The sequence below is a fragment of the Setaria italica genome, chromosome VIII (assembly GCF_000263155.2).
Source record: "Setaria italica strain Yugu1 chromosome VIII, Setaria_italica_v2.0, whole genome shotgun sequence".
In the NCBI taxonomy this organism is placed as follows: Eukaryota; Viridiplantae; Streptophyta; class Magnoliopsida; order Poales; family Poaceae; genus Setaria; species Setaria italica.
In genome coordinates this window covers 4,674,185-4,691,182 of record NC_028457.1, presented here as the reverse complement: position 1 = coordinate 4,691,182, position 16,998 = coordinate 4,674,185, and the positions used below count along the sequence as shown (strand labels likewise).

The following is a 16,998-nucleotide window of genomic DNA, read 5'->3' as shown; positions in this document are numbered from 1 at the left end:
TCTTTGGCACTTGTGTTGAGTTGCAACAAATCTTCTTTCTGAGATCATCAGGTACAGAAGATCACCAAATTAAGAAATTTAAGGATAAATAAAGTTTACATGACTCAATTATCAGTTAATTAATAAAGTATTATATTTATAATTTCCTCGGTCACTGTCTAAAAAGTTCATATAAGGAAAATCCTCGAAAAATATGATTCAGTATGTTGTGAACATCCAAACTTGGAAACACAACACTGAGTTGCTGAGCATCCTAGCATTACTACTTGTTGATGATAGCTAATGTAAGGGCATGTGCCGTCTTTGTAATTTGTTTCCGTTCAGCACGTATCCGCTTGCATAGGTCTGCAGCACAAAAATGAGAGATCAAAACTATATAACTTCAGTGAAACGAAGTTATTGAGCACAAAAAGATGTTACCTTTCAACTCGTACGCATCAGAACATATGGAGAAAAAATAATTTGACTATAATTTGTAGTAGTCACTCCACCTAACAGGCAAGGGAAAACTGAATTAAAAACTGTTAAGGGGATACATGAATTTAAAGAATTAATGGTTAAATATATTGTTAATTTTATTAACAAAACTGAGTGTTCATTGATAATGTCATACCTCGCATCGTAGATATCTTGACATGGAGGACAGCTAATGTCTTGAATTGATAAGCTGCGCGGCGCCACTCCCATATGGAGGGAAGCTGTGTTCATGCAGTCAACATTCCTACATTCTTCAATCTTACAAGTCCAACAGGCAAAACCGCAACCAGCCCTTCTCTGCGCATTGAAGTAAGATATTTACGCATTTTTTTATCAATTTCCAATTTGTTGATATTCTCTAAGGAAGGAACAGATTATCAGTTTCGGGATTGAAATCTCAGTTTTCATATTGCTGAAAAGGACAGTTCTACTCTTTTAGAGGGAGAATGAAGACGGTTAACTCTCAGAAGGCTGATATTAAAGGCCAAGCTCCATGAATAGGTATGGGTCAATTAACCTCACACCTTTCATGCAACATATTGAATGTTTAATACTGAAGAAATTAAAAAGAAATTAACATTAAAAAGAAATGAACCCCACTAAGTATACATACTGAACAAATGACACATTGATGCTTTATAAGCGGCATTTCATTTTTTCTCCCAAAAGCTTTGGAATATCCAAGCGCATGGACACGACAGAGGACAAATTTAGATTTGCAACAGCTTTGGAACAATTACACTAAGATATATATTATTTTATTTTTATTATAATTATGAGAAAACTGTATCATGTGATTCTGAATGACAAGCCAGACTGCTCATCTACCATGGTGGATCACAGATTCCCAGGCAAACCAATCCTAGAAAAGAGTCCTGATTTCAAATCCACAAGGAACACCGATCAAATCAGCTGGTGTCCCAAAACAAGCAGCTGGAGTTAGCACATGCCTTTGATAATGTTCATGCACTGAAGTTGTGACAGGAAGAAAACTACTACTGGGATCCCCTGGTGATGATTATTGTGCTTGTGTGTTTGATTGCAGAAAATGAAATGAGATCAGAGATAGAGAACGAATTCAGAGATACATATATTCAGATTTAATTTGATGAATAGCGAATTCATATTTGTAAAGAAATTAATATTTAGAGTGTTGGCTGATGCACCATGCCCAATCCTATACCATGCATGTAGTTTGTCTTTTTGATTGTTCAAACGGTAGGGCGCGCATCGCGTGCCGAATGTTCCAGTATAGTGCAAATGCCATGCAACTTGGGGAGCTCGTGTAGGTGGACGTGCTTGAGGTTGGGATAGTACGGATGTCTTTGGTTGCCAGGCAGGACAGTTGTGAGCTCACCACACCACACATTATCTCAAGGGTCTCCAGACTCGCCCAGGTCCCCTCAGATTTCGGGGCGGCGCTTTTCAGCCTGGGGCAGCAGTGCAGGTGCAGCAACTTCAGGTTTGCAAATGCTGCGCAATAATGATTCCCGACCTGCGGCTGTACGTCAATCGTGTTCCAGATGCAACTCGCCTTGGGGGAGATGTGACGCCCAGAATGTCCTTAATCTCTTAAATATCTCCATGGTACGCCGTGTATGTCCTTTCTGAATATGGAAGACGCAATCCAACCTGGGGCACCGCTCCACTCGACACCACTCTAGCTGATTCCCCCCTGAACAACCAAGCATAGGTGAATCAAGCGAAGATGATGAAGGGATGATACTGGTGATGGACAAGCTGTCGTGCACGTGCATGACCTTAGCTCATACAAATTCCGGTATTGTGAACTTTTTTTTATGAAACAGGAGGGTTTCCCCTACTAATTATATATATATATATATATATATATATATATATATTAAAGCAAAAAGTGTTTACATGAGAGAATTATGTACAAGCAAAGGGAGGAGGAAAGCAACTAGTAGAGGTCAGCTAGCCATTGTTCAATTCGAGGAAAGTATGCTCTCCTTGCTCGATGTAACATCAGAGCAAAATTTCTCTTGAAAAACACCTTACTGCTATCCAACCTTAGGGCAATCACAAGCATATGCACGGAGGAGGAAATCATAATATCATCCGGGTGCGTTTCATGCATGCTACATTACAAACATGGACTAGTATCTCAAAATGGAATTGGGGTTATTTATAAAGTCGTCGCGTACCTCAATTATGTTGAATAGGCAGTAGCAATACGATATGACGACGACCAGAAGCTAGCCAAGTAGATGGAACCAATTACGATAATGACGATCTCAACAGGACGAACAGAGACCGAGTAGAGATGGCTCAGAGAGAATGTAGCAAAGGGGCCGGCTAGTTCACGGAGATGAACTTTGGTTTCGGGCAAATGTGCACCCAGTATACTAGTACTACGAATTTTCTTTTGTGTCCATGAGGTCATCAGAATGATTCTTTGCTTTCACAAAGAAACAAAAAAAAAAAGAATAGTTCTTTGCTTGCAGGCTCTAGCTAGCTAGTGACAGCAGCATCGATCGATACTGTAAAGGTAAAGATTAAAGATTTTAAGCAGTGAAGCACAAGGCTGTCCATTCGATCGATCGTAGTTTTTTTTAACTTCTGACCACACCTCCGTATAGAAAGTTTGATATATGTTTAACTGAACTTCTAATTTAATTGAGTTAATTCCCTCGTTCCCACACAAATTTACATGAGTTCCTTACCACCATAATTTTTTTCGAAATTCCTTCAGTGCCATTAAAATTTAGATTTATCCTCAGCGCCATTCCATCCATAGTTTCGTCCATAAGATCTTAAGTGTGGTTGGAAAAGACCATTTTACCCCTCCCGAGTGGGGTTCACCTGTCAGTGCCCCTCTCAATCTCCTTTCTTTCCCCAGCCGAGAGAGAGAATGATTGGGCCAGCATGCCGAGAAAGGCCACCGCCAGTCTTCCCACCGGCCTGCCCTACCCCGCAATTGCGTCGCGCCGAACCAAACCTGCCCCCTGTTCGAGCACTGACCATGGCCAAGCCGCCACTTGTCACCACGCAGCTGCGCTGCTCGTCAACCCGGAGGAGATGAAGGAGGACCTAGACGTCGCGCCTCCCCGTCTGCTTCGCCTCTGACTATATATGACGTCCCAGCGTTGCCAACCACCACCGTCGTCTGGAGGTGCAACAGCTTGCTCCTCTCGTGGGCGTACCATGGTACCGCCCGCAAGCAAGCCAGCGGTCAAGGAGTGTTCCACAGGCCGCGACACCATAGGGTCGAGGTCAAGGAGTGTCCCACAGGCTGCGACACCGTAGGGTCGAGCGAGCTGCAATGCTGCATGTTGCACGGCCATGGGTGAGCGAGTGAGCAGCCGGTGGGGACGCAGGCGAGGGAGGGGCAAGCGGCTCTGGCGAGGGGCGATCTGCATAGGGGGGCTGCCATCTCCGAGCATGTGCCAGCCATCTCCAAGACTCCATGCAGGGATTTGCTAGTTTTTTTAGAAAATATAATAAATCCAATGGTTACGATGAACTGATAGATATTAATGGTTGGATGTTTCGGACTTCTAGAATTATTTTTTTTCTTAGCACGTTTCATGAGGATTAACATCAGGCTAAAAGGAATCTCCAATTACAGTAATGTTTACTTGTTTAGTTTGAAATGGGTCCAATTGGAATAATTTTCCTGAGCCGTCTTGTTTGGTTGCGCCATGAATCGGAAAGGGACATTACGTAACTTTCCATGGCCTAGAATGTTGGCCTGGGTCCGATTCGTGGCTAGAATAACGGAAACTAATTCCATTTGTTCGCCATCTCCCTCCTAACTCTCCTCCCTAACCTGAGCCCTCACCTCCTCCCTCCCTAGACGCCATAGCGACTAGGGTTCCCTAGCCCGGTCCCTCCATCTCCCACGTCCTCCCAACCTCTGCAACTTCGATCCCCTCCTCAGTTCGTCTCTATTCTCCCTCTCTTAACCCAGAACCCTAGCTAGCGACCTAGAACCCTAGCCGCTAGCTGCAAGATTGGCTGCCACCGCTGGTAAGTTTCCCAACCATGGCTCACCCCCAGCCCGTCCGTTGTTGTTTAGTGAAGGATCTACGCGTGGATTTGATTTGTGTGCTGGTGTTTTTCTTGTAGGCGGCCAGCTCCTCTTGGATTCGTTCCCATACAAGGAGATTGATAACGGCGTGTTGTGGGAGGTCGAAAGAAAGGTATATCTGCTCCTGTCCACTATCCATCAATTGGATTCGATGTGTTGCATATACTGCAGTTGGTTGGTTCTATACTTTTTTTTTGGAAGAGCAAATTCATCACAGTGAATTCATAGTGAATTCATACGTTGTCTCAAGATTGAGGTATGTGCCTCATTAGGCCAATCTCAGTGCATAGTTTCATTGTACAGTTACTAAGATTGGAAACTAGGTAATCAAGTCAACTGAGTGTTATGGGGATGAAACTTTAAAACTCCCTCTCCTCTCTCATCTTAAAGATTCTGCCACGTCATCAAAATTGCTAGCATAGAATTTAATGCACATGAAACTCTACGAAACCTCCATTGAAACTGGCCTTAGGTACAAAATTATTTGATTGAGTAGGTGCGGGACAGCAAATTGATTGAGTCGCCCCTTTATCCATCTGTTGGGATTTTGTGGGGTTATTGTCTAATTTATATTTACACATGGACACATAAAGTTTAAAATGAAAGTTAAGTTCTGCAGCATTAGTTTAAAATTGTCTAGTGAATGTGATGAAAAGCACCTGACTGAGCAGAAGTTGCTTTTAGATACACAAGAAGATGCATCATGAGTACTCCCTCCGTTATAAGTTTCGATGCATGCACTCTATACGTCTACATGCATGCACTGCACATTGAACTGTCACTTGTATCTGCAATGGAGAGATGACAGAAGCCAATTAGATCGAACCAAGTACAATCATCGAGCATACACACATTTCTTTTATTTTTTATGAAAAGGTATATACAGTATTTTTATGAAAGGTAATATAAAAGAAAAAAAAGACTTGGCACCAGCGAGTCCTGTATACCACTACATCCAGCATATACCACTCCAGTAGCGAAGCTAGAGCAAATTAGAGGGGGGTACGCTTGCCTTATGGGTACATAAAGTTAAAATGCTATGGATGCATATGTGGTGAAAAATTAACCTTAATCACTATTTTGTATTTTTGTTGTGGGTGCACTTGCACCCCTAATCCTAACGCAGCTTCGCCCCTGACTGCATCCAGAAGCCCCCGCAGCCGCGGAGGCACCGCGTGCCCCGGGACCCGGTGGGGACCAAGCAGAACGCCCTCATCTTTCTGTCCCTGCTGGTCGTGCTGTTCACTGTAGCCACGGTGTGGCGCTACCGTGGCCAGCCGCTTCCCGTCGCGCCGGTGTGGCAGCTCTCCTTGCTGTTTTCCTTGCTCTGCCTTCCATGGGTCAGCTTCCTCAAGGTGACTACGCGCACTCGATCACATGGTGTTCCTCTACCTCTCCCACGGGGTACTGCTGGCCGTCATCGCGCACCTAACCCTGAGCCCCAAGGTCGGGATGCTCACCGTGCACCTCAACACCCACGTCGCCGCCGGCTTCCTCGGCTACGCGCTCGCCGAGCGCCACCTGCACGAGGCAACCGAGAGGTACGACATCCCCATGCCGGCCACCAAGCAGCAAGCCGACAGGCTGCGCGGCCTTCGGATCGCTGCCGGGCTCTGCTGCGGCTTGATCACCATGGGAGCTGCCGTTCGCGTGGCGTGGGTGGTGCGCCACGCCGATGAGTACGCCACGAGTGAGCTCCTGCTGAGCATCCTCGTGCTGTTCCCTGGTATCCTTACCTTGTGGGATTTCCTTTGTGGCCGCGTTGCTGCGGGGCGCGCTCATGGGGGCATGGTGGCCTGGCCCTCGTCTACTCCTACTTTGGTTTCGTTGCGATGGTGTTCGTGCTGTCCCTTGTCACCCTTGGGTTACGCGGCGGCGGCGGCGGCGATTAACGTGTGGATCATTCTAGGCTTGAGTGGGTTTTTTGGCTATAAGACTATTCACTCTGCGTCTACGGCTCATACAAGGAGATCCTGGGGAAGATGAGGTATGTACTGATGCTGATGTGATCAAAATTGGCGTGTCTTGTTTAATTGCCCAACAAATTTATATGCGTATTTTTCATAAACCTCAAATATAAATTTGTATCCGCATATACATGATGTTGGTCTGCTCTCCTTGCTATGCAAATGCGCAGGGACAACAAGGAGCCTCACTTGAAAGGGTCGTCATCATCATCATCGTCTGCTGAGAACCTGCTGCAATCAACCACAGGTAAGTCCGATGGGAGCAGCAATGATGGAACTGCATCGTAAGGACTAAGGACCATCAGCCATCAGTAAGGCCATCATCAGCAACCAGGCGATCTTCTTTAACCTTACTACCTAATCTGGAATATTACCGTGTAATGTTGCACTAGTCTCCAACTATCTTTTTTTTTTCTAGAACCTGTTTTGAACCATCTTAAGGGATTGTGGAAGGCATATGTATTGTGATGCTGCCATATCAGCTTCTATGTTGTTGCCATGTTGGGATATTAACTTCTCAGGTAGATTAAGGCCCCGTTTGGTAGGGCTTCTCAAAGTGCTTCTCCACCGATTTTTGGTGAAGCCCTACCAAATGGTCAATTTCAAAACGGCTTCACCACCAAAGCCGGGGAGAAGCCGCAAAACGGCTTACACTAAAGAGGAGAAGCCGAAAAAAGTAGCTTCACCGGCTTCTCCTCTCTCTTCAAGCATTAAGTGATCATAAAATTACATATATTGCCATTGAGAAGCCGTTTAACCAAACATTTTGCAAAACGGCTTCAACTTCACTAAAAAAGCCACTCCACCGAAGAAGCCGAAGCTGAAGCCGTTTTATAAGAAGCCGAAGTTCTACCAAACGAGGCCTAATTGTGTTTGCTTCGATCATTTCTCTCCACCTGGATTTGCCATTTTTTTTTACCGCAAACCTGTTCTTCCATACATTGATCGATGAGTTGCTGGGTTGATGATTTTGCAAAAGAAATTTGGTTTAGTTTTTTGCTTTAGCCTTTAGGCCTTAGGCTCTCTGTTATATGGCGGGGTATCTGTGTATGTCACACAGACACGACCGGACGTGCCATATGTTAGTCTCTCTCTCTCTCTCTCTCTCTCTCTCTCTCTGTGTGTGTGTGTGTGTGTGTGTCACTTGGCTCCTCTGTCATACTTAATTTGCTATTGTAACAGAATAGATGGGAAAACATCAACCTTGAGGCCTTTGGTGAAAGTGCAGACATCATAGATGATGTACACCTAGACCACATAAACATAACGGAACTAATTTTCTTGCAATAGAATTGAAGGTTGAAAAACATGATTCACTAACAACAACAAAGTCATACAATAGTCTACTCCATTTATGTATATGTTTGGGCTAAAATTAACCATCGCAGCTTCAGTTGGCTATAGCTAAAAAAAAGAAGTGTTTCTGTCAGCTGCATGCATGGTACGGATATGGTTGCACGTACAGTAAATGGCAAGGATCCCTTAAGCACATTGCAACTATGAATGACCAGATCATGCATATCATATACTTGATCTAATAACAGTGTCTAATTTTTTCCCTGCATTTTCACCACTTGCAACATGTGTTCATCCACTATAGAACCATTCATTCAAGGGTGACAGAATGCATTTCAACTTATTTGCCAAGTTTCCCATCTATGCATAATTGCATATGCATTCAAGAGGAGTCCAGAGTTCAGATTATAATACTTGAGAAGCTTTTATCAGTACAGGGGACACGCAATTAGTCAATGATTTTCTCTGGAAACAGTAATTTATCAGAAATATCACTCTCTGGCAGTGCGTGCTCAAATTTCAGAGGTCAAGGTAAATACAGTGATGCTTAAACCAATTTAATCTTATTGAGTTGCATTATTGACTGTAAGTTCTCCGTTTTTTTTCAATAACAGGCCAAAGAACAAGACACAGTTTTTTTTTTTTTTGGGGGGGGGGGGGGGGATGCAGAGTACTAGGTTGCAGCACAAACTCCTTTTTAGATATTCTAAGTCACCCGGAGGTTCATTCTTTGATGATGAGTAATTTGACTTTGATCTTGAACTTTTAAATCTCTTCCCTGCTAGTAGTGCTAAACATGTACAGCAAACCATAAACTGCAGAGCAAACTAATGTAGCAAAAAAATGGATATTGCAAAGAATAGTTTTCGACGATAAACGTGAGGTGCAAGTGAGATAGCGACAAATGGCCTGAGGCACCAAGTTAGCTCAGGCGGTGTTTGGATAACACCTGCTAAACTTTAGCACCTATCACATCAGATGTTTGATACTAATTAGGAGTATTAAACATAGTCTAATTACAAAACTAATTGCACAGATGGAGTCTAATTCGCGAGACAAATCTAATAGCTCATATTTAGTCCTCCTAATTAGCATCCGAACATCCGATATGATCCTGCTAAAGTTTAGCACCTCGTATCCAAACACCCTCTCACTCTCCTTAGGTTTTCGATAGGATTGCTGCACCTAGTGTAACGGCGATTCTATGCATGTTTCTGCTCGAAATTCTGCACCTAGGAGAATTCATTTTTAATCTTACCCTATTGCTAAATTGCTATGCTCATGAAGGAACGAGCGAGCCTTTTAAACTTGTGCAAAATCAAAGACCAATTAAAGGCTTTTCATTTACTCATAACTTTGTAATCGTTGGATGAAAGAAAATTCTGAAACGAGTTTAGCAGCGCAGTGCACGCACGGTCCATCAAATTAGAACTTATGGGCCTGCGTGGGCTGCGCTTTGCGTGCAATCTGTTCCTTTAGGCCCAACCACTCTCCCAGACGAGAGAGAATGAATGGCCCAACTAAATCTTACTTGCACGAGGCAGTTGAGCTCACACCCACCCACCTTTCTTTCTCCCCGTTCCCATCCGAGTCCGAGACTCCGAGTCCGAACCCACCGAGCCGAAGGAAGAAGGCTTCGTCACGTTCCTTTCGTCCCCCCCCGCCGCCGATAGGCCGAGCCCGAGCCCGTGGCCGCAACCCTAATCCCTCTCCCCCCTCCCTCCCGCCGGCGAAGAAGAAGGGTCGTCGGAGGGCGAGCACGCGCCCCTCCCTTCCCGGCTCCCTCCGCGCCGTGGGGCGAGGCCGTCCACCTCGATCCGCCCTCCGCCCCCGAGGCGGAGGATCTGGGAGGGGAGGGGGAGGGGGAGGGGCCTGGTCCGGCGGCCCCCGCTACCATCCGCGCCGGCGAGCGCCACGCGTCCCTCAGGTTGGTGTGTTTGGTCTCTGCTCCTCTCCTTCCCCTTCGCGAGCTGCCGGATTAGGATTTCGTTTCTGTCACGCCCCCCTGATCCTCATAGCTAGGGTTTCCGACGTTGAGAATGGGTTGTTCCGTCGATTCGGGTGGGCTGATTGGGGGAATTGGCACGCTACATCCGGGCCTCGTCGAGATAGGTTAGGGCTCATTTGTGACGTCACGGAATGGATCGGTTCCTTTCAGATTTGCAGGGAAATGGATTTCATTTCCTTGCCAATCCGAAAGGATTGGACCTGATCCCCACCAAACCAAATTCTGAACCAACCCTTGCGGAACCTCGACCTCCATAGAATCATGGTTTGTTGCTAGGGTTAGTAGTTGGGGATTCTAGGGTTTGTTTGATGGGTTGGGTGCCTGATCCTGCAGTTCCTGTGGTGTGCTTTAGACCTTCAGTGGTATGTTGACGTGCATCACACCGGCACCCCCTGCTTTGCTGTTTAGTTCTTTGAGATAGTTTCTATGTGGGTACTTGACCTGGTTCGCAATCATTGGTGTGCGCAAAAGACAAAACGAGAGATAATTTTTGTTGTTTCCGCTGCTGGTTGCCACCATTGTGAGCAGCATGATGGGAGTGTTTGGATTGGTGGTGTTGAAATTTTTAGGAGTCGATAAAAAATTAAACTGAATGTTCTATGTGCCAACAAGATTCCGTTTACAATTGTCCAAAAAAGCCCCTGGGTGTCCTGTTTCATTCACAGGTATTTCTTTGGTGACGTATGTTCGAATGAAATGGTAGCCAATTGTGATAATTATAGTAATGGTATATTGCAGCAGTAATGAGCCCTCGAAATGGAAATATGATTATTATTAACAGTTGGAGGTGATACCATTACTATTAAGGAGATTTGGGAGTTGCTATTGAGGAATCTCTGTATGTTTGATTTTTTTTTACACTGAAAATTTGCACCTTCAATTTTCTTTTTACCGGTTCATTATGTGCTATTCTGTTTTTTTTTACCTTTTTCAATTAGAGAAAGGACACTGGTTATTTACTTTAGTAAATAGATAATTGTGCTGTTTCAAATATATTTGGAACTTTCTGAGAACTTGTTCCTAGCGTTCTACTGGCATATCTTCTTTTCTAAAAAAGCATAGCTCATGAAATTTCCATTTCTTGATAAAAGAGAACACTTGATGGTTAGAGATTTGTCAGAGGCCATTGACGCATGACATCTGCGCTGGCTATCATGCTATATCTGGCCATGTTTCATGTGTTTGTTGCATGAGGACTTTGCTCAAGATGAAATCCTTGAACTGAACAAAGGATATGGGATATATACTTTAGCAAATCCCTAGTTATGTTCATCATTGGCACTGCTACCATGCAAATACGATTTTACGCATAATAGTTTTCAGTTATTCAGTTTTTATGTTGGGGTACCGGGTGACTCAGTTTACGGGCTGGTTTGGTTCCTGGGTGAGCTTTCCTGGCCTGGCCTGGCCTGGCCTCGCCTAGACAGCACAGGCATCGAGGAGCTTGCCAGCCCAGGAGGGCCAATTTGGCTCTCTCACGGAAGAAAGGCAAAAACTTGCCAGCACAGTCCCCGAGGTGACCTTGCCTCGTGCTGTGTCCTCTCTCGGCAAGGCAACACAGTGATGGGCTAAGGAACCAAACACCCCCTACAGTTGATTGGGGGTAGCAAACATTTGTGTACATAAAACTGTGAGAGGGGCAGAGAGCTATTAAGTGGGTATCTAGGTGTTAAATGCTGGCGGCTGGGCATGATTCAAAATGAACATAGACTCAAAGATGAATACAAGCCATGTCGTACTCAAAATAAATATGAGCCAGTAGAGGTAAGTAATCAAAGGGTTAGGAATATTCTTTAAAGACAATGGCCCGCCTATTCAACATAGATATAGGTATTGAAAACAAATGCATTCATGTTTCTTATTTATGTTGCTGGAGTCAAAAGTGCATTGATAATTATGAGTACTGGCTGGAAGCTTCACAGTTTACTTTAAATAATTAAGATTAAGTACTGATAGTGACACGATTTAAAAATAAGTATCCATAGAGTGACACTAGTTCAGCTAATATATTGAACCTTTACAAAGTTATAAAGTTAATGTGGTGGTTATGTGACACTGGAATGACCTCTTTGCCACTAAATTAGGAACATGTGTTGGTTTTGAAAATTGTGACTCTGTATCATGAATTAGTTGATCTTATGTGCTATGGACATTCCTTGTGTTTTATCTTTTAGCTTTCAGCTTTTGTACCTGATTTTCGTGGCCTGTGTGGAACTCTGCAGTAAACTTAATTTGTACTTTGGAACAGAAGATCTAGAAAGGAAACTGTAGGTTGTGAGAGTTGCTATGAGCTGTGATCTGCTTGGATCATATCGATTTATTGCTCTTAAAAAGTTAGTTTGGACATATAAAGCATGCTATTGATATGAATAGTATCCTTAATACGTGTTGTAGTATCCTGCAACACATAATGTCCTTTTAGGAAAGCATCGTTTCATGTTTGTTATTAGTTTGGGTAGAGTGCATAGGACATTCATCCAGCATGTCCATCAATCTATGTTTGCTCTTTTTCATTCTAGATGTGAGTTTGCCCATGCTTTCAAATTTCTGAACATTAATCTATGATCATGCATTTTTTAATGTCAGAAAATCTCATTACTGTTTTCACAAATTTATTAAAGATAAATAAATAACTCATTTAAACTCATTGCTGTTCCGCTGTTGGCTATGCGCATACGTTTTTGTTTGGGTGTGTTAAACAACTTGCTTTTAAATGATTACTCTTAACCCCAGGTTTGACTGAGAAGCTGCTGACGTCTTCTTGGACAGGGCTTCACTATTTATAATTCTGGAGTCGGTGCTCCCAAGTCAGACAAGAAAGCTATTAACCAAACACAATGATGACGCAAGCCTGTAAAAAGAGGAGGGCAGTTTATATAAGCAGTGAATCAGGAGATTCTGGTACAGATTCTGAGGTTGAGGGAAGCAAATTGTCCCAAAAATCTGGTGTGACATCAATTTCTACATGCGAACACCAATCATCTTATAAGATCAAGGTCAAAAGTATGAAAACTAGCAAGACTAGGCTGTGTGGAAATATCTTAAGGAAGCTCATGGAGCACAAGAGTGGTTGGCTTTTCAATAAACCGGTTGACCCAGTGCTATATGGGATTCCTGATTACTTTGATGTTATCCGCCACCCCATGGATTTGGGTACTGTTAAGAAGAAACTCACAAATAAGCAATACGTGAGCACAGATGAGTTTGCAGCAGATGTGAGGCTAACATTTTCAAATGCCATGAAGTACAATCCTCCAGGAAATGATGTCCATTCAATAGCTAAAGAATTGAACGGAATATTTGATTCAGAATGGGAATCAGTGGAAAGGAAACTTGGAGGCCGAAACCCGGTACAGGAACAGCAGACAATGAAGGTTGTAAAGATTCGAGCTTCCATGGATTCAAAGTCTCGAGCTGCCATGGATTCAAAGTCTACGGTTGCTAGAGGGACGACTGCGTGCTCGGCAAGAGGGCCAGTAGCTTGCTCAGATTCACTTGCAAAGAAGACACTGACAGATGCAATATCTTCCAAAGTGAGATCACCATATCCTCTTTTCTGCTTAATGATTTATTTCTCTGGTGGTCTAATGGATTTTAAAAGTACTTCTATCTACTATCTGTACAGGTGAAAATTAAATTTTCTGTGCGCAGCTCTGAGCAGACCTCTTCCAAAGGTATCAATGGCATAACTTCTTTACATTAAGTGTCACAAGTTTTTATTCCAGGGATCAATTGCGACTCACTGCTTTGATTATTAATGCTTTGCCATTTTTCTTTTCGTTCAGATATACCTGTTCAAGCACCTGGTAGCAAAGAGGGATCCTTGAATCACTCTCTCCCAACTGGCTACAGAGAGGCATCTTTAAATCGTTCTCTCCCTTCCACTAAGGTTGGGCATGAGTTCCCTTCTCTCATTCTTTTTGACTCATTGTCTGCCTCACAGTGTAAACAAGTTTCCAACTTCCCACCTAAAGACATATCTTCTATCTTTAGGAGAATGCTAAAATATCAAGGATACAAGCAACTGAGCACAGCTCTGGTTTAGTTGGTATGTTGATGTGTTTTCCACACAATGTTATCCCAGTGTTTTTTGCTTTTGTTTTGCTAATATATTTCCATTTTAGGAAATGAATCACGGTCTTGCAATGACACTTCAACATCGCCCTGTGCTTCCTCTGGGCAAGGTATTTTTTCTCGTACTCAATCCATCTGCTGATTGTTTAAGTCCTTTTATTAGAAACAATGAAAATTTAACACTTAGGAGCTTAGAGTAATCTTGATTTTGTCCATGTGAATCATAGCTAATGTACTTCATACTCTGATGTAAATTTCAGGAGAGGAAAGTTATTTACATGATGAACCTTTGTCACCAAGCAGAGCCCTTCGTGCAGCAATGCTCAGGAGTCGTTTTGCGGGGACTATTGTGAAGGCTCAACAGAAGGCACTTCTGGATCATGTAATGTTTCGAAAACGCGTGCTGAACTTAGTCGTTTGCTATTGAGCTATGCCCTTGCAGTTATGAGCTCTTGCTGATGTGCTGTTTTGATATCCCAGGGGAAGAATATAGACCCTGTGAAATTGCAACTGGAAAAAGAGAGGCTGGAAAAAAGGCAGCAAGAAGGTAAGAGTATCTGATGGCTATGTGAGCTGGATATGTTTTGCGTACCTCTAAGAATCCTGTGAGTAGAAGTATATCTAATATACGTTTAGATCTCTCACCAAGATTGGTCCCTTCCAGGATCCTGTGAGGGGATAGTTTCGTATTAGTGAATAAATTTACAACCGTAAAACACTGACGCGTTATTGACACTTCACTTTGAGAAGCCCTGGCTTCTGAAAACATTCCTGGAGAAGTGCTAGCAGTGTCCAGTGTTTTAGTGCACGGTCACACCGATATGTATTAAGTGGTTAAGATGACATGCGGCATGCTATTTTGGCCTGGGTGTTTATTTATATTCTATAGATTGTGGTTTTGAATAGCGCATTCTGACATTAAGCCATTGGATGCAAAATAAAGACCCTTAATTACATAGAGTAAAAGTTTTCCAAACTCTGAATTTAAAAGGGATTTTTTGCCTGGTTTTTTCTCTTCTGGATAGTGCCCTACTGGTGACAGTAAGCTTAGTCTGTAACCAATAACTAATGTCTGGTATGCAGCCAAACTTGTACAGGCCACACCGTATATGAGCTAATTAGAACTTCAGATACGAGCGCGTGGAGATCAATGGTCCACATGCTCGAAACATGACCTGCCTTTTACTATTATTACTATTGCTATAAATACCTCCTTTTGCAGTCACTGTGCTCTTTTTTCATTCTTGTTTGGTTGCACCCTAACTTGGGAAATGGCTTTGTTGTTTGTGGTCAAGTTAATTTGCTAGGGGCTTATACTGGTTGCATGTTGTAAACTGTACTGAAATTAATTTATGCCTAATTTTTCCCACTTCTAAGGTAGTTGTTAATCAACTTAGAAATCTCTGGGCCATTCTTTTTGTAATTTGAGAAAAATGACTTCTGCTTGTAATTCTTCATCTGTCCACCAGTTTGTACTGATGACATTGAATTTAGTCTCTTCAAACATGATGTACATCCATATGTTTGCTAGATCATAGGCATCTTGAGGTCGAGGAATACTGGGACAATCGCTAAGATTCTGTTTCTATTAATTAAGAATAGAATCAGTAGTTAATGAGGTTAGTTAAAGATTAGGAAGGTGGGTGGGGTTAATTAGGGGAGTATTTCCTTTTTTTTTGTTCTTTCTGTCACGTTTTTGTTGGGAATGTAAATCTGTACAGGCTTTGTTAGCAATTAGTTGTTGGCGGTGGAGATTTTGTGTTTATATGGTTTTGAGATGCTGTTTGCGTGGCATGTTCTTAAGTTGTTCTTTTTGTATCTTATTGAAATGAGCTATGCCTTTCCTGTGGATGCTAACCTTATTTTTCTTGCCCTTTGTTTCTATATTAAAGAGAAAGCAAGGATTGAGGCCCAGGTGAAGGCTGCTGAAGCTGCTGCACAACGAAAGCTTGAGGAAGAAATTAGGATGAAGAGAGAGCAGGAAAGGGAGGCAGCACGCCTGGCACTACGCATGGTACCACCCACTTGCCATTTTCTGACCAGCAAGTTTATATGCTTGATGTTACACCTGTGATGGCTGTTAAATCTCTTCTCCTTTTGTGTAGATGAAGAAGACCGTTGACATTGACAACAGTGACTTCCTAAAGGAGCTGGAGAACTTCAGCAAAACGTGCCAGTCCAATCCCCCTGGCAAATTAATCGTGGAATTTGTGGATGGGGACTTGCCACCGGGGCTAGGGAGCCCGCTGGAGAGGCTTGGCCTGTTCATGAAGCAAGATTTCGAGGATGAGGTAGAACAGGAAATCGAGGACAGCGTATCACCCTCGATGGACATTGACGTGAAGAAGGATTCCGAGGAAGAGGTAGGACGCGGGATGGATGACAGCTTATCACCCTCGACGGTCATCGGCACGAAGGATGATTTCCAGGAAGAGGCGGGGCATGAGATGGAGGACAGCTTATCACCTCTGGCGGTTGTCGACATAAAGAAAGATTCCGATGAAGTGGTAGAGCACGAGATGGTGGACAGCGTGTCGCCCCTGATGGATGTCGACACGGAGGAAGGAGAGATCAGCTGCTGATGGTAGCAAAGCTCCCACTCCCTTCCCGCATAATTTATTCAGGCCGCGAGGCGGACATCCTTGCTCTGGGTTGTGTTAGATTAGACGACCTCATAAGCAGAGTGATGAAGAAACACTAGTTCCTCTCTGGCTGCGTCTTACGACGAACCATGTGGAGAACATGTCTTGAGCCGAACTGTGGAGTGTAGTGAATAGTGTTCAGGCTTTTGCTGCGGATTTTGTGCTTCGCGGTCTCCTCAGTTGGGCCAAGAGTACGGTAATTTCTCTGTATGTTGGATGTGTTATTAGATGTCTATTTAGATTTTTAGGGTGAGCCCGTCGGCTGGATAACATGTATAAAAAAAGATGAGAAAAAAATTAGAGTAGTGGAGTGCCAGTATATATTGTAGCAACTGATGGTGAAGCAGCTGGATCGATGTTTGTTGTTGCGGCGCCCGAGCCAATCGCTTGTTCTCAGATGTGGTGGTCAGTGCACGCCTTAGGATGTGGATTGTGGAACCGCGTCTTGGTTCCAAAGCTTCAATAAGATGGTTGTGATCTGAG

At 43.5% G+C, this 16,998-nt stretch overlaps 1 protein-coding gene and 2 long non-coding RNA genes across 4 annotated transcripts; 2 read left to right on the top strand and 1 right to left on the bottom strand.

The window, feature by feature from the left end:
- Positions 1-111: 111 nt before the first annotated feature.
- LOC101775762 lies at positions 112-2,817 on the bottom strand. The gene is made up of 4 exons (XR_215635.2): positions 2,643-2,817; positions 614-774; positions 421-491; positions 112-345 (listed from the first exon to the last, which is right to left on the bottom strand). It is a non-coding gene; the product is annotated as an uncharacterized LOC101775762 (long non-coding RNA).
- A 1,422-nt stretch (positions 2,818-4,239) lies between these two features.
- Positions 4,240-6,986, top strand: LOC111258270. Its single transcript, XR_002678931.1, has 4 exons — positions 4,240-4,467; positions 4,567-4,640; positions 5,655-6,515; positions 6,666-6,986. It is a non-coding gene; the product is annotated as an uncharacterized LOC111258270 (long non-coding RNA).
- A 2,395-nt stretch (positions 6,987-9,381) lies between these two features.
- LOC101775357 (transcription factor GTE10) lies at positions 9,382-16,998 on the top strand. Of its 2 annotated transcripts, none has more exons than XM_004978776.3 (10): positions 9,382-9,718; positions 12,569-13,332; positions 13,425-13,473; positions 13,585-13,688; positions 13,793-13,847; positions 13,924-13,983; positions 14,134-14,255; positions 14,354-14,420; positions 15,766-15,887; positions 15,979-16,998. In XM_004978776.3, the coding sequence occupies exons 2-10, from the start codon at positions 12,637-12,639 to the stop codon at positions 16,453-16,455; spliced, it is 1,752 nt and encodes a 583-aa protein (XP_004978833.1). In that variant the 5' UTR covers positions 9,382-9,718; positions 12,569-12,636; the 3' UTR covers positions 16,456-16,998. The 2 variants fall into 2 exon arrangements, with proteins under 2 accessions (XP_004978833.1, XP_014661180.1); XM_014805694.2 differs by having other exon boundaries at positions 12,533-13,332.